Below are 25,806 nucleotides of genomic sequence, written 5' to 3' on the forward strand. Positions count from 1 at the left end.
GTGTTGACACAGCCCAGAAATAAGTTTTAACACAAGTTAACTGACAGCAAAGTTTTAAATCAAGTCCCTGAAACTGATGTGAACAGGAACTAATTGCTGATTACATTTACGTACCTTGTACATCACTTTGGTCAACTGAGTTTGTTTTTAAAAAAAGCTAAAGAAGTAAACTTTAAACGCAAAGACAGATGTGATGGATCGATTTTTCCAGTCTGCACAGAGGCTTCTGGCTCCTAAATCCTGCCAATACACAGCTTTTCTCTCCTCCTTTACTCATCTCCTTGTATAAGCAGGTGTACCCACTTTTAATTAATCCCCATAAATACAATTATTTAGATAGTAACTAATGATGACTGTTTCCTGCACAGTGTGTTGGAGCACAGTTTCTGATATGCTCGAGTTAATTAAACTAGTTATTATATGAATTATAGACTGTAGTGATCATATACAACCTTCCAGGGCTGAGAGTGAGCTGACAACAAAGTAAGCTCTGTCAACTCTTGTAACCCCAGAATCCTTATTTAAAATCAGCTTGTACACCCGGGTGGTGCCGTAAATGCCGATTGGAGCCAGAGACGATTAATACCCGTGACTCCTGCACAGTCATTTGATTGAATGGCTGATTGCACTCAAAAGCCAGATGTTAGCAAGTGCTTGTCTAAAAAATGCTTTTTAACTGGAGAAAAAAACCTCACATTTAAGTAATTTCCATCCGGACTTAAGATAACTATCCATGTATAATGATTTGTTTATGTTTGCGTGGCCCACTATCCCTCTCTTGACACACTGGGACTCTGAAAAGGGTAGAAACAGACTGCAGTTCAAAGATCAAAAAATAAAACTTGCTCTTTGGAGGTGCAGTTCACTTGGGATTTGTTTGCTTGGAGAGGGTTGCAGTGGGGGGAGAGAAAAGGAGCACAGTGATTTGAAGCAAACCCAGTTCCTTGCACTCTGGCCTCCCCCTTTGTGTCAGCCTTAATAGGGTCACTCAGGACAACTGAGTGAAGTCCACAATAATGAGAGGAATTGGCCTGTAATTTTAAACCTCATTTCCTTTAGGTGCTGTACAACAACAAATGGCAGCCCTGCTTAGGCTCTGAACTTCACCACAAAGCTGTATGAGATTACTTGAACAAGACGGTAATGAAAGGGGAAAATTTATGTCAGTGCCATGCCGTAGGAGTGCCATGTCATGTTCTAAACCTCCCCTCCTCCCTACTTAACACATTTCATCAGGTTGCAGAGGGACCAAAATATCAGGTCCTCTGCTGCTGGTGAAATCAGTGAGGACCATGAGTTCACTGGCTGACCTCTGCTCTGCTCCAGCTCAACAGGAATCCAGAGGGGTTAATGACATTTTCACTGACTGACCTTGTCAAAATGCTTTTGTTATCTTTGAAAATGGGAGATCGCTCCTCTGTAATAATTGGGTATGACACTGCGTGACTCCCAAAATATCACATTAAAGGTTTCCATTTGGTTTAAATGTGAGAAAGATTTCTGATTTAGACAAGGCTCGCCTTGAAAAAGAGTGCTCACTTGTGTGAACAATTACCAGCAGTTGTAATTATCACCTTTCATACACTGTCACATACTAATGTAATTATTGACAGACCCTGTATGTATCCTACTAAAAACAGACTAAAGGTCTTTATTTGCCATTCTCAGTTTTCTGTGTTAAAAAAAGAAACACTTGTCACGGCTGCATGTAGACAAGAAAGTGAGAACAATGAGGAAAAATAGTGTCAATGTTCCTTACAGAAGATAAAAGATAGCTGGGTGCTGCCATGAGCCATAACTGTAACCTTGATGAATGAAGTGTCGAGCACTTTTCCATTTTAACTGCGTTATTCTGAACTTGTGCTGCATAAAACGAAGCAGAGCTTGTCCGGTTAAGTCACTGTCAAAATACAAAGTCCTCAGACCGACCTTTATCTGAAATGCTGGGCAGACAGCAATTTAGAGCAAACTGTATGAGTCACTTGCAGCGCTGGATGAGGGGGTTGTAAAGGGGATTGTACTATTGGAAGCATTTTACAAAACCCCCGAGGGATGCCGTGCTCCAGTTTGAAAACTCTTGGTGTTTTGCCTCATACGATAATCCCACCTGGACAAGTGAGGAGCTACATTTTATGCAACTGAAAACTGAATATTTTAGGGCTCTGAACAGCTGGTTTGACCAAAAAAAAAAAAAAAAACGCACCAAAGACATTTTCTTGGAGCTGTCCCACCAGCAGCTTGTTTCACATGGATGTGTGTCCCACTCTTTGTTTTTATTTGTTATTTGTCAAACATTTTAAGATCTGTGGCGACATTTCATCAGTACCTTGATCAAGCTGGTTTTCCACCCATTATTATATTATTATTGTTATATTAGAATATTATACTCTCAGTGAGGCGAGGGTGTGTTTTTGAGTGCTGGATTTGTTGTTCCAAATGTTTCAGTGCTCATTCCTCCATGGCTTTTTTCCCCATATACAGAAATGAGCTGACTCAGAGTAAAATGTTGTTTTTGTTTTGCATTCAGAAGATGTGAATAATAAAAAATGGAAATGACAAAATATTAGAATAATAACAATTTGAGGTGGTTTTTGCCAGTTTCAAAGAAACACACTTTGATGTAAACTTGTAATATTTGATCCCATCTCCTCAGATATGATCAAATATTACAGATTTTCTCAGAGATTAAATTAATTCCTAAAGAAGAGCTACTGCACAGAGGTGCAATAGCTGGTAAGGTATTACCGTCCCGTGGCAACGAATTGCCGTCCCGTGGCAACGCATTGCCGTCCCGTGGCAACGCATTGCCGTCCCGTGGCAACGCATTGCCGTCCCGTGGCAACGCATTACCGTCCCGTGGCAACGCATTACCGTCCTGTGGTAAGGTATTACCGTCCTGTGGCAACGCATTACCGTCCTCTGGCAATGCATTACCGTCCTGTGACAACGCATTACCGTCCTCTGGCAATGCATTACCGTCCTGTGGCAACGCATTACCGTCTTGTGGCAACGCATTACCGTCTTGTGGCAACGCATTACCGTTTCATCTCTTTTTTGCAGGTTTTTCATATTTATTTTGCTTGTAAATGGAAAAGACATTGGACAATTCTAGTTACCAGTCAAGCGATCAATGCTTCCCTTTTTTACATTACTACATCATTTATAAACAATTGCTAAACAAGCGAGGGATAGGACTCGGTGTGAATTAAGTCTCAAAAAACTACACTAACACAACATCTGTTAAGAAATTAGTCAATAATACATAAAAGTACACCATTACTTTTATAAATGTAACGAGCTGATCAATGTCTTGTGTGTGAGAGATGGTCTTATTTTCAACCAGCTTCTGAAAGAACTGAAAATGCTACACTAAGCTAGATACATCTGTTAGATATCAAATGTCAGTGCAAACATTAGGATTATATATATATATATATATATATATATACTCACTTTCACTGTTAACAGGAAGTGCAAGGTCAACTGAACACTTCCCTGTTGCTGAAACACATGACACTAGTAGCAGTTCTAGTTCACATCTGCCATTTTGTTAGATCAGTAACCAGGAAAATTTGAATTTCTGCAATATTAAGTGCAGCCCTCCTGTACTGTATTTAATTCCAGGTCAATAAAAAGCACAAGAAATTGGAGACTTCAAAGAAATCATAATAATAAACACCAACCTGAGTCTAAGTGGAGAAAATAAAAGATGTTACAGACAACTGGTGGATCAGACTTGGGTATTGTTGACAATTATATTTGGGACTTCAGTGTGTTCGAGCGAGCCGTATCTGAAAAGTTCAGGCTGCGTTCTGGTTTCTAAAAGGTAAAAGTGTGAAGTCACCCTCACTGACAAGAATAACAGCCTGTGAGAAGGTCAATTCTCTCATTCCACTGAGAGGCAGAGGAAGAGTGAATTAGTATGCCTTCCACATCGCCCGACATTATCAGCCGCATGCAGCAGTTTCTCCTTCCACAAAAATCTGGTCATGTTTACTCTTACAGAGGAAGCATATGAAAAAAACACCAGCCGCTCGTGTTAGTTATGGCCAAAGTAAACAGATAAATAAATAAATTTTACACACACTTATTCCTGTATATAATTTGTACTGAGGCGAGGGAGCAGTTTCCTTAAATGTCATCTAGGTAAATCTACAATCTCTTGTTAAAACATCCCTGCTGGTGTTTTTCCTTAAAGGAGATGGTGCTGAGATTCAGAGACGGGTCTGCCAAAGGCCCATTAGTCAAGCCCTCCTTGACGTGGATACAGAAAATATGATATCTTGTGACAACCACTGGTGAAGCCTGCAATTCCTCCAGGCATATGATTTATATTTCAAGACTGTTTAAGTGCTTCAAAAAATGCAGTTGTCAGCCAATAAGAATGGGAACCTATGTCTCTTTAAAGTAATTTGGGTTAATTCAGGCACCATCTTGCCAACACTACCCAGGGACTAAGTGTGTGACTTACAAATCAAGCTTAGTCCCTCAGGAGCAATGATCCATCATCATCTCAGTATCCTAGAGTGTCATTTAAACCACATATTTAGGGAAAACAACAAGGGAGGGCTCATTTTTCTTTTCCCTGAAAATTGGCTACTCCACTCCTGGTGAGGCTCAAGAGGCTTAGCAACTTGCAAAGAAATGTGGCTAAGTAAGTGGCAAATGAAAATCTACAGTGTGTGGGCCGGAGACAAAGAAAGTTCTGTCACTTTTGCTCTTTTCTTTTTGATCCGTCCTCCATGGTTAACAGAAATTGGTCTTCTGCGGTTGATTTTGTTCTTTCCCCACTCTATCCTCCTCTTGCTCACCGGCCTGGACGACAGCTATAGGCCTCCTGACAATGCTCACTCTAATTTCAAGGACAGTTTTTACAGAAAGTTCAGGGAGAGCGGCCCCCTCTCGCCTCTGTGAAAACATTTCAATGAGGCCACTGACAGGTGGTCTTCAAAGGAGCAAGGAAGCATAGCTGGCGAGTGAGTTACAGAGCCAAGTGCTCCTTTCATACAGTATTCTCCTTCTCGACTCCCTGACAGGGTTGAAGACATAGAGAAGGAGAAAAAGACAACTCAAATGTTTATGCAGGAGTGTCTGTTTCACTATGACCTGTCTTCTATGCAGATGCCAGACATCTTTTTACTCATGTGCTAAAGCCAGTACTGTAGTGATGTGAGTTGCATAAATAATCCATGAGACAAACATTTATCACAAACAGCCTGTATTATTTATCTATTAGAGAGCTTAAGAAGCAGTGGAACCTGCTTGGGGAATAGCCTGCTGTGAACTGGAGGGTGTGTGTGTGTGCGTTACTGGCATGGAGCTGCAGTGTTTGGCTGAAGGGGCCCCCTCTGTGTTCCCTCTGCCCCGGAGCAGGAGCCAAGGCGTTCTGGGCTGCGTTTCAAGAGCAATAAACTTCTCCTGCGTTTCAGAGATGGCATTTGGAGGTATCAGCATGCTAAGCCTGGGAGGGGTTGGCCCATCGCTCTGCCGACACGACCCTGAGAGCTGCCACTGCCTCGTCTGTGCTGAGGGGATTTGTGTCAGTGCTGGGCCTTAAAATACCACGGCTCTGACCCCCCCCTCCTCGTGCCTCCTGTCTACGCTTCACTTACCCCCTGAATGACAGTGGGACACTTTTTCTCCTACACAGGTCCTAATACAAAATAATAAGCTTTTTGGGTTATTTTGTTCATTCAGCAATCCGTGATACATGCGGGCTTTTATCTAAATCTTGTCGTTATCCAGATTTGGCAACATCTGCGCTCAAAGCCTCGAATTACACAGGATAAAATAAAAAATAAAAATCACTCATCCTCTTCAGCCAAGATTCTTGTCAGCACTGACTTAAGGTGCAGCCTCTGTGATCGCTTTTTGTTATGCGTTGCTCGCTTCCTCCTCATCTTTTTCCCCTCTTTGGCACTCAGCGAGTCGGGTGAGACGCATACAATTACTGGGAGCTTGTTGTTCATTTACTCCCACAAGGCCAAAAGGCGGAGGTGATGAAGCAGCTGTTGGTTGGCATGCTAAACGATACGCACACACAGTGCTTAAATGCCTAAACAGCGCTGTATGAGACTTGTCATGAGGAGTGGTGGGAGACTAACTTCACAGCCTCGTCTTTGAGGCCTCCGTTTGTTGCTCTTCCCCGGTCATCTGAGTGGATTTATTTGAGCTGGTTCTCATTTGTGAGAATCCTTCATTCATAAATCTCTAAAGGGAACAGGCAGTGCTGTGTGATGTAAACAGCAACTAGGTCTTTCATTTTCAAACCAGCCAGTGGGTTTTTAGGACCTTGTACTATTAAAATGATGTAAAAGGGAGGACAATACACATCTTTGTGTTGTTTAATGTAGTGTGCAAAATGTAATACAATGAAGGGTGCTGAGAATGGCCTCACTTTAAAAAAAAAACCCCAGCCCAGATGTACTGGTGTATCTCAACAACACTGGTTTTATTGTTTGTATGAAACCTAAAACTGACAATTATATATGTTGTAAAAAATCTGAGATGGTAAAACAGATCAGCTCTTCAAAAAGACAAGACAAATCGAACTTTTTTTTTTTTTAGCAGCCAACGAGCTGCTGTGTCAAACGGCAATAAATTCTTTAAACACTTATAGGCTGATGCAGAGGATCTCTTCAGCTTTAAACACACTGCTTCAGTGTTGTATCGTTAAACAGATCTGAAGCATACTTTTGAAACGGCAATAAAAAGAAAATGTGCATTTCCATAGTCTGGTTTGAAGCTCGTAACCAAAGCTGAATAGAGTCTTTAAAGGGTGGTGGTACGGCCGAGGCATTGCGTCCTCCTTTAATAAAGAAAGTAAAGGGCACAGTGGCAGCACCCAAACAAATCTAAGAAGGTACCTTTCAAATAAAAGTACTCTTCTTGAGGAATTAATCCAGCATTTTTAAAATGAGGCATAGCACACAGAACTGGTAGACTTACTGCATGCTAGCTATATCTGGCAGAGTTTGCACTGGACCCAAATCTTCTCAAAGAATTTGCATACAGAACTTTTGGATGGCTGTGGTCTTGGGATGTGCATGTTTCTCTTATTCGTACAACATTAGCATCTAAGCTTACAGGGCCACACATGTTTTACCAGAGCCTGGAAATAGAAAAGTGTCCTTGTCTTGCAGTAACGCGTTACTACTAGGTGCCGGTGAAAAACAGATAGATCAGACGCGATGGGTCCATAAACACATTGTTTTCTTATAATTTCATGAACATTAGAAAGTTATTCCATGTCCCTAAACATAATCCTTGCCTGGGCCACAGGTCTTCAGGACTGATTTTTACCAGGAAAAATTGTGATTAGGGCCGTCCTAACAGTTGTCAACTTTCAACTCACGGTCGTGGGAGGGAAACAGCAAAAAATGGTACTTGTCCCTGAAATAGAATTAATTAAACAAATATTCAACACCAATCTTTATTTGGCATTCTCAGACCAGGACATTTAAGCTCTCATTTAAAAGTGGCGCTGGCGAGCGAGCACGTAACTAGCTATGTAACCATGCCTGTAACAAGTTGCCTGATACCTGAAAACTAACAGCATCCAAATAAGGTATAATGTTAGGTCACCAACAATGGCAAACAGTGTTGTTATTGTGTGCTCATCTGTAGCTGGTTTAAAGACTCAGCTTTAATAAAAACTGAATTTGGGACACTGCCATGTATAATTATCTTTTCATGTCAGCTGGTATTAGCCATGTTTATTCTCGAAAAGCAGAAACAGGAATGTTTGCTCTCCCCTTGTCTGCAGAAACTTTTTTTGGAAAAAAAAAAAAAACACATTAAGTGAACGGATAAACATAAAAGCAAAGAAGTATATCCTAAATTTTGATTTTTCCGTCAATCTTTTCTGATGTAATATTTCAAAGTGAGTAGAAAAACAGATGAAAACGACTTAGCTCTGCCTGACAAGTTTCTGAGATAAAAAAAAACAACAGACTTCAAAGAGGGTTCAGTTGTAATCTTACTCTACGGGCCTCTAAAGCCCTGACAGCCATAACAACCTGTGTACTACACCTTCAGAGTGCTCCCCCCACCACCACTACTCACAAAACACCCCCTCCCTTTCTACTCACCTCACCACTTTTAAAACCACTCAAAATCTCCCACCATCCTCCTCCCCACTGTGTCAGACAGAGCAGAATCAGAGAAAAACACAGCTCAACCGGACCAAAATCACTGCCTCTTTTAGCTAAAATAGCAGCTTTGACAAGGTGAGTACAGGCAAAGGACAGACTTGGTTGGGGGAAAGTGGGAGGCTCCATCACTGTGGGAGGCAGAGAATGAGGGAGCACAACATAGTACTGGTGTTGGCTCTGAGCCATGTTTGTGTCAATAACAGAAGTGGCCTTGTCTACCACAACCCAGCTCTCCACCCCCTGCCTCTACCTCTCACCATGCACTCACTCTCACCCAGTTTGCCTGGAAACAGAGTCAAGGGGTGACTGGCTGGATGCTTGGTAACAGAAAAGAGCTGCAATAGAGAGGACCGGGGTGGGGGGGCTGGGGGGCAGAATCAGACAGCTCAGCGCTGGAGCAAAAATAAGAAAAAAAGGATAGAGGGGGAAAAAAGCCACTCAATGACAGGGACTGTGCTTTGGGAATGTTGATGAGCCGGGGACCTTTCCTCCATTTGGTTCCTGAAAATGAACCAACAAGCTGCACCGTGAATGTGTGGGCGATCTGTACTCTGCATGCCCGCAGAGCCACTGAGCGCAGGCTGCTTTGAAGATTCAGTGTTTGCATTATTTCACAGAAAAAAGGGGCAGTTTTTTCAGATCCTGCAGAAACTGATAGCAAAAGCGATACATCTTGAAATTAAATAAGCTGAATGTTGTTTTGATCAAAGGGAGGAAAACTGAGTGCCTAAGATTTTCATTCGGACTGCACTGCAGGAGACGAGCCAACTCTATTACCGACTGGCAGGTTTGCAAAAAAAGCGCTTTGTTATGAGGCATGATGCCGTCGAGCAGATATCTCTGTGCAACAAACTCCCTTCTGAGAACTCCCATGCAAAAAAACAAATCAAGGCCACCTAAGAACTGGCTGCCAACTGCTATTCTTCTTGGCAAAATAATGCACCATGTGTGCTGTTAAAGCACAAATTGGTACCACCACCATTTCCCGAGGCAGTCTGGGCTAATCCAATTATATTTCAGCAGGAAAAACATGTATGGTAATGACGGCAAGATGATCATTTTTTTTTAACGACAGAGACTTAACTAAAGCCTTGAAAAGGCAATGTTCTTAGATGTCTTAACCACAAAACCACACAGAGTATGTACATAGAAAATAAAAAAAAAAACAAGCAACTATCCCATATGTTTTAGCTCCTTTCCTTTTGTGCCCCAACCGTGACTTATATGTTTCACTAAACAGCATGTTAAACCACTCTTCTTACCGTCTTCGGTTTCCTGCCACACAATGCCTTCGAGATTGACGCTGGTCCCTGGCTCGCAGGGCCCCAAGCACTCTGGTTCGGTCGCCAGGGCCACATCGGATGTGTTCACCGCCACGGAGCGTGTGCGGACCATTATCTGCTCACACGGCGAGGCAATTTCACTGTTGCCCACTGTGGCCAGGAGGTGGAGGGGGGGAGGAGCTGGCGTGGAGACAGGAGATTCCATCTGTGAAGGAGGAAGAGGAGGTTGATAAGGGAAAGAAACGCACGAGACACTTCAGAACGTCTTCATAAACACATCCAGAGTCTGTTGAGATTCAGTCAGTAGATGCCACAATGAGAGGAAGTGAACAACGTGCTCGACACATGAGACATTCTGGTATTTCAGTGGCCCTTGAAAGCTTTCCTCAACAGAGAAAAGGCCAGGCAGCTGTTAGTGCTGTAATGCACTACTGTGTCTTTCCTTAACCTTTCTCCTCAACCTTAGAGGTGATTAGCAGGCAGAGAAGGCAGAGGGAGGGAATGTGAACTGCCTTGACTGCCTCTGTGGAAGGACCGAATTAGATATGCGGGGGTCTGCCAAACAAACCCTCCCCGAGCTTTCCTTCCTCACACACACAGCAGAGAGAGATCCATGACACCAAATCATCTCACAGACTGATCACTCATTAATTCCCTCAATTAAAGAGCTAGTTGTGGTAAGGGAGCACGCCGCTGAGGGTCAGTAATTGATTTCACCTGTTCTGACACACTGTGACAGCAATGAGTAGCGAGTGGGCCTATGAGGAAAATGAAAAGGACAGCAGGGGAGGGAAGCGATGAGAGCAAATGGAGGGAAGCACTAGAGAGAAATGGAGGCAGAAAAACATGTAGGTGGGAAAAGAGGAAGACTGATGGTGATTTAAGGTCCACAGTGTCACCAGGCTTAGTGCTCTTTATTCAATGCAGTCCACATTAAAGCGCTCCAAATCATTAGCACTGAACTGCAACAGGAATGCCAAGCTGCAGCCAACTGCCATTTATTAATTGGGCATAAACCACTCAGTGTTCTGGAATATGCTGCCAATGCTGGATCCAATTAGGCTCAGAAAACAAAACAACAACTGACACATTTGGATTACAAGTCTTTACAGTCTTTAAATAATTGTTCTAATCTACTTACTGTTCCAAACTGTGTCAAATGTGGCGAACTAAAAAACAGTGATCAACGGAGGGTCATTCACTTCCAGCTGTGGCGCACAGATATATTCAGTGCATATGAACAATAGTGGTCATGCCATCTTATCACACTGCGAGGTAAACAAGTTCCGCATCATCTCAGTGTAGTTGCAGCTATGCTTCTGTACAGCTCAGCAGAGCCTGTAGCATGGCAGTAAAATCAGTAGTTTTCAGCTTTCTTTGTGGTATGAGGTTTCAGCATGATTGCATTACGCATAAACTAGCATAGACATAGACTAGCATACTTATTCATTTCCATTTAAGATATATTCTATAATCAAAGTATTTTGTATGAGGAGAGTCAATCACAGAGCTTTGAAAACCAACTATTAGTCCTCGATGAAACTTAATATTAGCTAAAGATTTGTCATCACAGAATCTTTACATTTCATGGTTTACCGACATCAGCGCGGCTGAACCGTTTCTTCTGCTGCAGGGAGGAATAGCAAATTAATGTGTGAAGAGTGAGTGAGTCGACATCGTAATCACCGTGTGTCAGTTTTCCACGTGTGATGTGGCCACGCTGCGGGCCGGCTGAGTGAATGAGACAGGACAGGTAATCACCTGAGCTGTCACCACACCGTTCCTGGACCTCAGACTAAAACCACACAATAAAGCCTCCAGCAGAGTGACAGAAAATGATGAAAAGTACAAACATGTTCATCCAGAAACTCCTCCAAAAGGGCTCGACATGTCCACATACTATTTATGTTGATGATTTGAATATCATTTGTGACCAAAGTAAGCTAACAGAATTGAGTTTTAAAGCTAAAGTTTTGCAGGATCACTTTGCTTCCAATTAGAGCAAACAGTTATGTCGTTGGTTCGGTTTGTCTCTGTGTTAGCAGTAATACTTAAGAAGTTATGGACAGATGTGCCTGAGCATTTTTACGACAGATCTGAGAAGTGATTAACGTCTGATGTTCATCTTTTTTTTATTACGCCTCTGTAATAGGATGCAGTCGCAGACTGCTCGTATTTATTTCCACTTTTCTATCATTTGATTTCTGGACTAATTATTTCAGTCTTCTCAGAATTATAAGGACAAGTGGCTAATAAGAAGAGCTGATAATTAATTGTGGAAAACAGAGATTATGAGTATAGGCAGAAAGTAGTTCAAGGATTGCCCTGATTTCCAAGTGCAGCGTTGGTATCAGAAGCTTTTAAATCATTGTAAATTTCCATTAAAAACACTGAATGCTGATGATCCCCGGAGCAATGCCATTTACAATTCCTGAGATTAATTATTTCCATTAATGAGTTCATGAATTTCACAGTGATATCTTACATTTTCAAATGAAGCGTAACCTTGCCTGGATGTGCTTCGACTTTTGCCACTCAATTAGTTTAATAAAGCAGAGGAACTTTCAGAATTAAAGTAAGAAGCCAGCCTCATGCTAAGATACAAGAGGGACCGTTCAATAAGGTAATGATTCAAATCAGAATAGCAATAGAAATGGAAAAACTGAAACAGTTTACATGAACAATCCGCTGGATTTTTATGTTGTGTAAATGGATGAGTGAACAAAAGGACTTTCACCCTAGAGCTGCAGAGTGCACACACACACATCCAGCGCAATGCTTGACGTCTTGTTTGGGGTTTCAAAAAACCACAAGCAACTGAACTACAGAACTTGTCAGATTACAAGGCTTTACCCAACTCTCAGTTGGTGCCAGAGTCCAAGATTTCTTCCCTTCTTGCCAGACTTTACAGAATGGTTTTGAAATCCACAATCCCAGAGTGTCACGCAATCTTTTTTCCTGAAACCCCATGTCGACTTCCTGAGAAAGCCACACTGGGGAAAAATAATGTTTAACTCACTGGCAAAAATCTTGTAAATCTTCGCTTGGTGTTGTGTATAACTGGGGCATTAACTGAGGGGGAACAGCCTGATTTTCAGTGGCAGACGGGTGTGGTGTACTTTTAACTGGACACACTGGCTTCATCTTTACCTTCTTTATGAGACTGGAATAGGAAACTGTGACTATTATGAAAAAGTGTTACACTGAGCCACCTGCGTTGGTGGCAGGTGAAGAACCATAAACGGATGGTGATACTGCTAGCATGTGTCAGACCATAAAAAAAAGCCAACCTGTAAAAAATCTGAGTATTAATAAAGTAGCCGCAGTCGTTTGACATTTGTGTTTTCATACCATCATACTGTGAGTTGAAGCTATCAGTGGGGAAGGATCCATCACCTCTGCTGGAGGATTATGAACTGGAGAGAAATTTTGTTCATTTCATCCAACAATTACGGAGGAAAAAAGGTTTGTCTGCTGCTTTGCAGTTCAATGATGAGTGCTGCTAATGCAGGATTTCTGAGCTACAATCTATTTTGCACCATTTCCCCCAACAGAACCAAAGAAACGTCAACAAAAACAACCATACTGTGAAAAAAATGTGTGTGTGAGGACGGATAGTAATGGCTAAACAGAGATCATACACCTGCACACCGTCTCTTTCACTCTACAAACTATAAAAACTTGAAATGCCATTGATAAGAGGTGCAACTGTCCTGAAAAAGAAACACAGATGCCCACATTCAGTGGATTAAGGGTAACACAGGTCGACAGGGAGGATTACAAGAGAGACATGGTGGAGATACAGAGGGTCTCCACCATCAGTGTAGCTAACAGCAAGGACTCCAAAGCTTTAGCAAAGCTTTGTGAGAAAAAAACAAACAAAAAAACGTTTCCCTGAACATCTGTTTGGCCAATTTGCTCAAATACAAAAACAGTGAACATTAAGGATCATTACTGGGCTCAAAAGACTATTGAAACATTAGTTTAAGAAAAACCTTTGTCATGGTTCAACTTCAATGTTATCCTGTGATGTGGAACACTGATGGGTTTCTAAAATAGTTATGAGTCATTTTTAACAACAGATCTAAAACAATTTACACACGCAAAACTCATGTTTAACGTGGGAAATGTTCTGGTCATGGTTTAGCCACTCAAACAAGACTGCTGCTGCAGGTCACAGAGAACCATGTCTGCAGGAGTACTTCAATATGCTTCACTGCTAAACCATGCAATCCCATTTCTTCTGGTGCTTTATCTGCATCAGTGTCTGCAATAAAACGAGCACCATAAGGAGTTTTCTCTCAAAAGCGTGGTATGGTAGTTGGCCACATTTGAACACAGTCATTTGAAGTGGCTGAAGATGGGGGTTGAAAAGCTAAAGCATTAACCATCAGCGTAATAAGTGATGGGGAAACTATATTTGAGGTGGAAGTGATTAGAATTAAACCAACAAGTCTGTGAAATCTAAATGATTCACAGCAGCAACAATGCACAAATCTCACGGTATGCTAACATGTGTAAGCTTGCTTCAGGGCACTGGAGCATGAGGTTAACTCAACCTGTCTGTTAGCATGCTTCCGTTGAGTAGTGAAGCGATAATGGATGTGAAATCACCAGATCAATTTTTGTCTCTAACATTTGTTATCAGCACATAAACACTGGAAAATGGTTTACACACCATAAGCATATCTTAAACGTTTTCAAACCCCTTCTCTCAAGCTGTACAACTAAATCACAGTTCTGATCTATTCATGAAATGATTATATACTTGTTCCAGATGCAGAATAATGACTGTATTTATTCAGATTTTATATGAATCACTTGAATTGATATGCTAATGTCAGGAAATGAATCCATAAAAGAGGTTTGACGATCAAATCGTAGCAACTGAATATGGGACTTGGGGGGAAGTTTTTCAGACGTTGTAAAAATATCAGGCTGACCAGATTATACCTGATGTAACTGTTAAATCATAAGAAAGGCTGAGATTTTCTAACTAACATCAAAAGAAAGAAAACATCTGTCTGGAAAAGGAATGCAATTCTTTCTGACAAGCAGCCATTATTAAGCATAAAGGAATCCTGGCGTCCAGTGTTTCTACTTCCCTTACGTAACTCTGTTTGACTCTATGGGCAAACTCTTAACATCTCTGGTGAGTTACAGAGCCAGAAGGCCAGTGGAAATGCTATTTTTACACGTCTTCCTGGCTCTGATCAGTGCTTCTCTCAACACCACTGCCACACAGCTACGATATGTTTGAAGAAAAGGACCAAAGCTCCTCAATTTGGCTGTCGTACAAACAGTATAGGACTCTGTGAATTTGCTTCACTGAATTTAAGAGCAGCGTATAAAGTTTAGCCAGTTGAGACAAAACTGAGATGTACGTTACTGAGAGGAATTGAAGACGAAAAGATATTAAAATTGAGCTCCAATTGAAAAGAAATGCACAAGCTGTATCAAATTTTATAGCTACAATGTTCAAATCAGTGTGAACACACACACAAGAAATGACTATTTTCCTTTCAAGTCATGAAAGCTGGGAGATTGTTTTCAAACACAGCACACACTTCCTTTTCTGAAACCACGCTGTCATTTTCTTTGAAGCTCAGAGTAATCACAGGCACACAGAGAAAATACAAACAGGAACACCTGACATCTACTGCAGACCACCAGCTGGCAAAAGACACTCAGTTTCTAGGCAACTCCTTCCAATTTTAGCTGCTAATTGTGCTTTCAGGAAAGCATAAGCACACATAAATAATACCGAGAGGAAACTAAGCTGTGATGAAATCAGTCACCCATGACCCACAATCTCTTTGGAGCTATAATGAGAAAGACAGGATCTAAACTATCTGAATCAAAGCCATTTGCCAGCTGACATTATATTACAGTTTATACACGTGTATATAAGACTAGTTCAGTTAGATAAAAGCATACTTTCTATTAAAAACAAGCTTTACACAACATGTCATTTGCAAATGGTAAAGCCTACACTTTGACACTTAGTATCACAGCTCATTTTTATGGTGCAACACAACACTTAAGTTGTGTTGCGAATAAAATAATGAATAATGGCTTTATATACAGTAAACATCCATCTCTCTGCTCTGAACAGTTGTGAATTACAGCTCAGTTGTTAAAAAACATGCAATGCTTACACATTTATGTAAATTTAAGCAGTGATGAAAATTTGATAGTGATTCAGAGTGACACATTATAGCTGCGATATGCAAATTGGAGCATATATTCTACAAATGCCTTTCATTTCACTGAAGCGAAAGGGTACAGAGTTTTGACAAAGAGAAACCTCTTATGAGAGCATGAGGCTTCACCTGTAGACAATCGCATGCATTAGTAAGGAGACGACTCCTACAGCTACGTGATGGGAAGCAAGACGGATATAAAAAGACAGAAGGCACAAGGGACCGCAGGGCAGAGAACTGAGCAGAGATAAGTGGAGCTCACATATTTGCTCACTTATGCAGCAGTGGCCTAATTTACTCATTAAAGTCATATGGAGGAAAATATCTTTTTAGAACACGATCAAACTGCAACTGTAAAACGAAGCATTTGGCAACACTTGGGTTTGTTTATAAGCTGTCTGAGAGCTTGTATTCTTCTTTTCTTTTTTATAGCCAATCTACTACATAGCCAATTGTCCTTATTACAAATACTAAACTCATGCATTATCTTTCACATTTTTTTACTTTACCGTCACACTTTCACATGCTCCAATAAGGCTACAGAAAGCAGCATGCGTCCAGTACCGTGTTGATGCTTAGCTTCCTATCACTTAAACTGTAAAGATGCTATTAATTTGTGGTTGTTTTATTATAAACCAGGATAACTAGCAGAAGATGACACTAAGAATAAAAGTAAAGAGTCAAACACTGATGCCAGCAATTGTTAAAAAGTCAATTAAAATCTTGTGAAAGGGTAACGTGCTTTTGCCGTCTGTATGTGGCACACTTCCAGCAATAAAACCAAAGAAGCCCGTCTATGTGTGTGCCAAATTTCATGGCACTATGTTCAATAGTTGTTGAGTTAATTCATTTAAAACTACAATTCTCAAGAGGGTGCAAAAAACGAAAAGGCAGAGGATCAGCTGGATCCATCTTCTGGAAAGACCATAAAATGTCTGCCATCCAAACTGCCGAGCTATTCCACAGTTAGGCCTAGTTTGTCATCATAAAAAATTCAACACATGCAGGGCTTGAAATTTATCTAAACCCTTAAAACACACATCCTTTACCGCATGAGAGAAATTCATGCTCCTGCAAGAAGTACATTCTATGGTTATGACTGTGTTCGATTAGCTAAAAAAAAAATAAAATGCACACTTTTACATTAATTATCACAAAACTAAGCAGCTCAATTCAACATCTGCACAACAAAAGAGCGAGATAAGAGGAGTGATTTACCTCCACAGTAATGATGAAGGCTTAACAAATCCATCCACCTTTCGATATTACCTCAGGCTACACTCTGAACACCAACCCTGGCTCACAAGCAAATGGAGGAATTACATTATCATTACAGCAAAACGCAATTTCAGTATCAAGAAAGAATGGTAAACTACTTTCTAAAAAGTATTGGCACTATTTTGTCTGCTTAGCTATTTGGCCGGCAGGCTGGATGCCAGTTTGGTTGACTGGTTAACACACACGAGGTGGAGTGGTACACTTTCCTCTTGTCTTGGTTCAGCTTGACCTTGTCAACCCAATTCCTTCCTCTCCTCTCTGGCTTGGCTCGCTGCTGTGAGACTAGGCCTGGTATTGTTTGTTGGCTGAAAGGGTGGGGGTTGGGTGGAAAGTGTACTGAGGCGGGCTGTTTGCCATCGGGAGCAGTGAAAGCTCGCCATACACAGGCAAAGCAAACTGGATGGGTCTTTATGTTACTGCATAGTGCATCTGTACTCATGCAACAAAAACATGAGCAAACCTAATCTCTCTGACTGGTACATAGGATTTTTCTTTCATCTTAACCAGTGGTTTCTGGCTGGAAGATCTTCAGAGCATAATGCAACGTTACTGGGGGCAAAAGTGTGCTGCAGTAATACCTACAAGACTGTTTCTATTGTAACCTTGTAAAAATGCCCAAAGAGTCCAACCTTACGAGTTATCCATTTCAAATTAATCCTATCTTTGTGTTGATTTGGGCTTCCATCTCCTTCTCACATTCCTCATCTTCTCACTCTCACCATAGGTCAGTTGACAACAGCAGTATCTCTTACAACAATAAGCCACATTCTTGTCAAGGTCACCCACTTGCGTCCGACAGGGAGAGGAGCTGTGCTACGAGCAGAAATCAAGATAAGCTAAGCTGAGACCGCCAGGGTTTCTCTCTCGCCAACCCTCTCCATAGTCATAAATCTTATCTCACAGCAAAGGGAAACCTGACAACAAACTGAGAGGTTGCCATCAACAGTTCGAACACCAACCATTTATACTTCTTACAAGTCTAAAGGATTTGGAAAAATCCTAGCAACCTGAGTTGTTTACTTAATTCATGATTTGGTGTAACGTTGACAGGTAGGTACAATAAATTCCAGTTTCACAGACCTACCTTCCTGCATCCAAAAGCCCAAAGCAGTTTAAATTAGGTTGGGCATTAACAGATACTCCTTGATACACTATCCTGAAACCTTATCAGCAGAGTAACAAAAGTCATTTTACGAGTTCTACATAACATACAAGGAAAACAAGTTGTTATTCAGGCTGTGAGATTTCCCTGGAGCCCCTAACCTCAAACTATTTATAGATGCTCTGTTCGTCTGTTTCCCTTGTGTTAACACTCTGCTGTGGGTGGTGCCGTCTCCAAACATTAGAAAGACAATCCCGGACCACACATCAGTAAACACATTTTTCTTAAAGAAGACAATCATGGCCAGTTACTCTCGATTGTCTGACACATAAACAGGAAACAATGAATATTCTGCTCAGCACAACACAACATACTCACTTTCAGAGGCAGGATACATTTTTCTACGTGGATACATATAATTCAACTCCTATTAATCAAATACTAATCAAATGCTGAATATAGATATACAACAATCAGCTGACAAACTTTAGGATAAACTCCTATAATCCACTCAAGGCTTCCACCTTTAGAAAAAAAAATTCAAGGTTCAAGCTGCTCAGATAGAGAAGTGGATGATAAATGAGCCGGGTTTAAGGCCACGGCTGTAGCAGCAGAGATATATGTCTGTACATATGGAAGGGTGTACTGAGCTTTGTTCAACAAATGGTCATTGAGCGCCACTGGCTGCTCTGTCCCTCAAGCTACTTCCTTAACCAGAGCTCGCTACTCTGATTGACCTCCACTGTCGGCCGTCTCATTGAACCATGTCTATCTTAATGGTTGGTGATGCGCACTATTACTGAGTGAAAGTAGTTCCTGCTCTATAGCCTCAAAAAAAAAAAAAAAAAGAAAAAAGAAAGACTTTACACCTTCATGCACCTTGGAGGCGATGATACAGCTCGTACCACATGATATTTTGACACTTTTACTGGTGAGAGGGAAAATAACTTGAAAAGGCAGGTCAATAGTACAGTGTAGGTCACAGTGCGTGTCCACAGCTGTGGTGAACTTCTCAGATGTTGATAAAAAGAAAATGTAAAGTAGGTATATTTCTATAAGCTGGTTTGGAGCGATAAACCAGGTTGAGTAGAACTGGCTACATTTTACATGGATGTAATAAACAGATAAACAGAACAGGGCTGCAGACATCTGTACATCATTTAAGTGTACAGATGGAGTGACTCCTCCATATGTTTGCAATCTTGACTGCATAATGTCATTTTATAAACTACCAATTTTCTGTTTTATTCAGTTCAAAAGATATACCCCGATACGTTAACCTTGGACTAGCAACCATGCAGCTAACCGCTCTGCCTTTGTCACAATAAAGCATCTTCCCCTGATGCCAGAATAAAAAGAACTCGGGCTGTCGACCAAAATTGCAGCAAAATAATGAGCTCAAGAAAAACCCCGCTGACGCAGTCACTCTGCATCAAATTAGTTCAACTAAATCCCAGGCAGGACATATCCACCATGAGAATGTAATGTGCCATTGGTCCAAAGCCGCAAGGTTACCAAGACACTACATTTCTGGAGTTTGATTTCTAGATTTCTAGAAAACGAGCCGCTTAATGTGGATTACTGCAGGTGTTCTGAGATCTTTCAGTGTAGCACAGATTCTGAGACCTTATTTTATTTAGCTGCTGATTGTTTTAATCGTTCATGTTAGGCAGAGTAGTTAAAAACATTAGACTGTCATGTGACAACTCAAAACAGAGTTGGTTTTTTTTTTAGATGTCAAAAGAGAAACAGCAGTTGACCGCCAAACCGACCAAAAAGTGGTTGCAGTCTGGATCTTTGAATCTGAGGAATTAAAGGTTGCTAACCTGAAACAAAACCTGTTTCAAACAAACAAGAAGGTTTCTTCTGTGGAAGTGCACATAGCTGATCAGTCATGTAACTGACATCTTATTCACAAAAAGTTTTAATCTCCTTATCTTTAATCTTCTTAAAATCCTTTTTCCAAAAAAGGCTAAAACCACTTAAAATGAGTGTAAACCTCTAAGCCCAAATCATTAGTATATTTTTTTTTATTTGTCGTCTCCATCAACCTTCTCTCACACAATATGTTCTTTAAATAAAATGCTGTATGCCTCGTTTTGAATATCAGAGTTTGGCGGGAACCGAGGGACTCTCCAACGAGCTAAGTGAGAAATCTTTTCTGAAGTGAAACCAAACCAGGCTGGAAATCTACTTTAGCAAACATCAAATCAAAGTAAAAGCAGTCTGAAAAGGTTTAAAGCCACTCAGTAGATGCACTCTGGCACAACCACAAAAGCAGCTTGAAACCCTCAGATGTTTTTAAGACACTTATGCAACATGGCAGCATGTCAGCAACATAAAGTAAAGCCTTGAAACTAAACCCGCTGATGGGGAATCTCAAACAAATAATACCTCTCTCCTCTAGATCATTGAAAGCACTAATAAAGTCAGACTGTGGTGATGTCGAGGGAGCACGAGTAAAGTGAAACCCACTATATCAGACCAAATCTCCCCTCTTGGCCAGGCGCTTAGCAGAGGTCTGCTGCTCTCAGCCATCAGAGTTTGATGACCTTGTTAGTTTGAGTGCCTAATCTGCTAATGCCCTGATAAAAATAAACAGTCAGTGCAGTCATTGTAGTTCTCCCCTCCTCCCTGTCTGCAGCTGCTATCCATAAACACAGATGATACCTCCATCTTTATTTATCCTGAGGACTTACTGTCAAACTGACAGTATGAAGAGCCGCGGGGGGGGGGGGGTTGCATTATGTACTGCAGATACAAAGACCGATAAATGCCCTTTAACACAGCGTGGCTTGTATATTCCACTTATCTGTATTTGTAGTATATTTTGTGATGCCATTAAAAAGGTGTTAGCATTTTTCAACTATATAAAAACTAGCACAATATCAGTTAGCCACAGGACACCAAGCAATAACACTGATACATTTGGCTTTTATAAGTGTTACAAATACATATTTAAACACTTTGGGCTTTTGGTGCTTTATAATTCATACCAATACTGCATTTGAGGGACTGAAATTAATAATTAAACTCACAGTATAGACTCTAAATTCTTTTAAATCATCATTCTCTGGTGGTTTTTCCAACGCTAACACCAAATTTCCATACAGAACGATAAAGCTCTGCAGCTAAGAGCTACACATCTGTGGTTGTTGGACAGTTAAAAAGATAAACACAGTCGAAAGATTTAACATTCATCTCAAGCACTGAAAGAAAACCTAGGAATTCATACATCTTATTTTATCATATTTTACATCAAATGTCCCGATACTCTATGACCAAATTCGCCAAAAATTCTCTGGAGTAATATCATCGGTTTTGTTATTCACAATATAAACAACAATTGTAACATTAAACTCAAAACTGATGGATAAAGAGGAGAAAAAGTCTCATTCTTCAAGGAATACATAAACCAAATTAATGTGATTAAATATAATTTAGTTTTCCAGCTGGACAGAGAAGCCTCTCTTACAAAACATAATTGAATGTGCGAGCTCAGCTTATTGCCAAGGACAAAACAACTCCCCATCCTCCCCTACAAACAGGAGCTCATTTCCATATTAACTTCACCTTTATCGATCCTCTCCTGCCACAACACCAACAGACTGAAGTACAGGACATTTAGAAATAGTAAGATGTAGGATGTAAAACAAAAAAATAAGCTGGTTCTGTGTTATTGTCCATTTGTTGGCTTAAGAGTATTCTCTGCAACTATAATTTAGAAAGACTGCACCCACTTCTGGGGAATCTTATGAATTCTTGGCATGCCCAGTCATCAACCTCTCATCACAACAGTCTAACCATGAGACAAAAGTACTAATGCCTCTCCATGAGTTACTTCATGTTCTAAAACAATTTAACACTTGTAACTAGATCAACAGATTATCAATATAAATAAAATCCAAAAGCAGCCTAAGGGCTTAAATGCAGAATTATCACCTGGATCTAAAGTGCCATTTCATCTTTCTGGCCTTTTCACACTATTCTAAGAGCGTTTTTTACCCAAATAAACTTGCCGTTTTATGCTGGGTTTACACCAAACGATTGTCACAGTCCCAGACTAAAAACTGACAGTCTTTAGAAGTCTAACTGGAGTCTCGGTGCGCTCCCGTCATCTTGATCGTTACGTTTAAGGTGGTAATCTGCAATCTGCGACTGCGTTTCATACCAGTCTTTCCCTAGTCTTGGGATCATATCAAACGTCTTTAATATAATCGCAGGTCACAGTGACGTAACACAATCAACAACCAATAAATGAGCACTGACAAAATCGGAAACAGGAAAGCAGACAGTGAATAACAAACATGTCAGCGGACGTAGAAGAACGAGCGACAAGCAGGCGAAAATGGACCGTCCAAAATTCTGTCCCATATTCTGTGGCGTTTTGTTGGGTTTTTCACTACAAACCACTGCACAGACAAGAGCAGCTGTAGCTAAAAGCTGCTTCTCCTCCATTTTTGTAAAACTTCTGCTGAGCATGATGGGGAAAAAATTACATGATGGGAAAAAAAATCTAGTTGTAGTCTTGTAAATAGTGACCCTACAAGATTCACAGTCTTTGTAAAATCTTTAGTCTGAGGCTAGTCTGGGACTAAAAACTCTAAACACTCTTTAGTCTTTAGATGTGAGCTGATAGTCTTTTCTAAGCCTTTTCAAAGTCTTCTGGTGTGTGGGTAGCATAAGTTACGCAACGGTCACAGTCGACAGCGTACAGTAAACCAACTGATCAGCAGAAAATTAAGCCAATAGTCTTTATTTGTATAGACACAGGTTAGGCTATATCTTTTACACTTTTAGGTCAATTTTGTGACTCACATTTAAACTTTTAAGTTGGGCTAATGTTAGGATTAGAGGCGCATCGATTGATTAGCCTGCTTTGTTCACGGCCCGCACATTTGTTTGCTTCTGTCCTACCCTTTGTGCTGATTTATGCAGTATTTTAATTCAGCCAAATATTCAAAAAGGTTGCCGAGGCTTCTACTCCAATGTTAGAAAATTCTGATTGTATCAGCACATCATCATCTGACAAAATCATCATCCATCCAAGTTAAAAAAAGAACCTCTAAGCAATGATTTGGGCTATATTTACATGCACGATGGTGACTCAGAGAGAAAGTTAAAAATGGCAGATTGGCTCGAATGTTTCTCCAAGTGACAGACATCTGTCAGCTGCTGTGAGGCGGCTGCCGCTCCATTTTACCCGCTCTGTCGTGCTGGTGGTGCTGTTGTTGCTCAATCACAAGATAGCAGGCCCTCCTGCTACCTCTCATCTCACTGGAATACATTGCTTACATGGTGAGGATAAGTAGATCCTGCCAAGAGAGCAATATTTCCAACTCTATTCTCTATTCTCTTCTCTTCTAATAGAACGATTATCACCGTATCACCACCACAGTTTATGCTCATAGTTTGTCTTTTCTGGTGAACTCTAAACATCTCGTTACAAGAAATGAAGCCATGGCACCAGCCTTTTCACCATTTGACTACCATTTTAAGTTGGACAATAAACACTGCTGCAGAGTCCACCTTCAGTACTATTAATAAAAAAAAACTAAAATCCAACTATGTCTCAATGCTGCTCACTCCATGCAACTCCCTTTCTCCATTTGTCATATTCTAATGGTCAAAACCTCACAAAGGGGCCTGTTTTTAGGAAACAGGACTGTGCTTTTCCAGTACACAGAGGTTAATAAGAAGCAGAAGAAGAAGCAGCACTCCTAACATTCTTATAGTGAAAATCACTTTATCATCCAATACAGGTCGTCCCAGTCCAACAGCAGCTGTCTGTGGACCCAGACGCTGGCCCGTGCAGTAGACTGATGGTTTTCACAGAGCAAACCAATCCACCAGTTTACAACTGCACATGGACCAGCAAGATAACTTTCAAAATAAAAAGTTGAGCCAGATTTATGCTTTTTTTTTTTTTTTTTTTTAAATTCTTTGCCTGATAATGCTACATTTTTTGGTAAGCATCAAAACACAGAGCGGTTTAAAATATGCAGGGTAGCTGCCAGACATATTCAGGGTGGAGTTTGCAAGCGCTCTCTGTGCCTCGGTGGGTTTCTTCCAGGTGGTTCTGGTTTCCTCCCAGTCAGACATTCACTTTTGTGTATTGGGGGACAATAAAATACCTTCCGGTATGAAAGAGAATGTTGGCCACAGGAAGAATAATAGCTTCTAAGGTGTCAGCCAGTGGCGATTCGCATACAGTATAATGTCCACCTGGATTCTTAAGTAGTTTTCTCTTCTCAGTTATGGTTGCTTAATTATTTCCAGCTGTACTCCCCACATCACAGCCTTGCCCATAACTCCTAAACGCAGAGCACCACACCAGACTGCTGACCAAATGGGTCTGGAACAACGCTGAGAGAAAATTGTGCCATGATGGGATGTTTTGACAGGGGACTCTTTCTCACAAGATAATGCAATGCTTCTGTATTCAAGGACACTGATGCAGTCTCTAGTGAGGATATCAGCATTCATAAGGGGACTCCGCTGTGGCAGGGGTGACTTTGATGCATGTGGTTCTCTCGTTTAAGGAAACAGTGAGAGAAAAATCAAACCTTCATACACAGGAGACTATAAAAGTCTTTGGTACGAAGCCAATTTTTGAAGAGAAGCATAACCAAAAGGCAACCTACATTTATCAGTTGTGGCATTTAAGGTTCTAAATATAATGAATTATGTACATAGAAATAATTTATAAGACATAGGGTTCAAAAGTCTGGAATGCGAGTCTGATGTATTGTGAAGACTTGATTTCTTGGAACAAGAGGCGGAATAAATGGCTAATGTTACAAAAAAAAAGTCGCAGGCAAGAAGTCAAACTCAATATATTTTAACATTAAGTCCATAAAAATTTTTATATAGTCCCTCATCCAATTTACACTGGACTTGGGTCTGCTTTTTGGCTCGGCTTCTCCACTATAACTCATCTGGCATTAAATATTTCCCAAACTGAAAACACACTTTGAGGTTAGTATTTGGCTCAGTCTTCAATGTGGAATTGCTTTGATTGGTTGTTCTGCTGACAATAACTTAATCAGAAGTCTTTACACTGTTATTTCAATGCTCTCATTCCTGGCCCTGGTCAAAAAGCCTCTGCCAGCTACATAAATTAAATATCATGTCAACAGAGGACGACTACTTGATGCTCATGTAAAACAGTTAGATATCATCTATCAATTTATGGCAGGGAAGAGCACAAGCCATCAATGTTTATGCACCAAATATACGTACAATGTCTATTTCTGTCTTTCTCTTGAAGAGCAGTAGATTGGGATGAGGATTTAAGGGATTTAGTGGAGATGAAGCATTAAGTTGTTGGTCTGAGGCCCAGGTCACTGAGCCACAAGATGCTTTACCTGATTCTCAAACATTCACATTTTCCAACATATTTAAACATGAGCAGCTTCAGACGATAATCATGCTCTGCCAAATGAGCTGAATTAGAGGAAGATGCACAATATAAAGCATTTATTTGTCCAGTCAAATTAATCCGGGATCTCAAACCATTTCCTGAGAGTCTGGTTTGGACATGGTTGTCTTTCACACATGTCGCACACAATGGGGGGGATCGTCTGTGACGAAGAGGTTGAGGACACGATGAAACAGTACACCCTGAAACTCATCGCCTCCCTGGATTTTCAGTCATGTTTTCGTGTTAAATGAGCTTTCATCTTTGCCTTCCGATGTTTGCATTCTTCTCTTTTCGCACCAGTCCCAAGATAGAAATGTAATCAGCATGCACACACGGTCACAGGATTCTTAGGTAATTGCCTACA

The 25,806-nt window shown here is 40.8% G+C and overlaps 1 protein-coding gene across 1 annotated transcript in view; it reads right to left on the reverse strand.

Moving 5' to 3' along the window:
- znf609b (zinc finger protein 609b) overlaps positions 1-25,806 on the reverse strand; it is a 75,264-nt gene that overhangs the window by 15,571 nt on the left and 33,887 nt on the right. Inside the window, exon 3 of the mRNA XM_072380101.1 lies at positions 9,416-9,641. Within this exon, the coding sequence (XP_072236202.1) occupies positions 9,416-9,641 (226 nt within the window). The remainder of the gene's footprint in view (positions 1-9,415; positions 9,642-25,806) is intronic.

The sequence above is a fragment of the Leuresthes tenuis genome, unplaced genomic scaffold (genome assembly GCF_036924035.1).
Source record: "Leuresthes tenuis unplaced genomic scaffold, fLeuTen1.0.hap1 SCAF_2, whole genome shotgun sequence".
Classification (NCBI taxonomy): domain Eukaryota; kingdom Metazoa; phylum Chordata; class Actinopteri; order Atheriniformes; family Atherinopsidae; genus Leuresthes; species Leuresthes tenuis.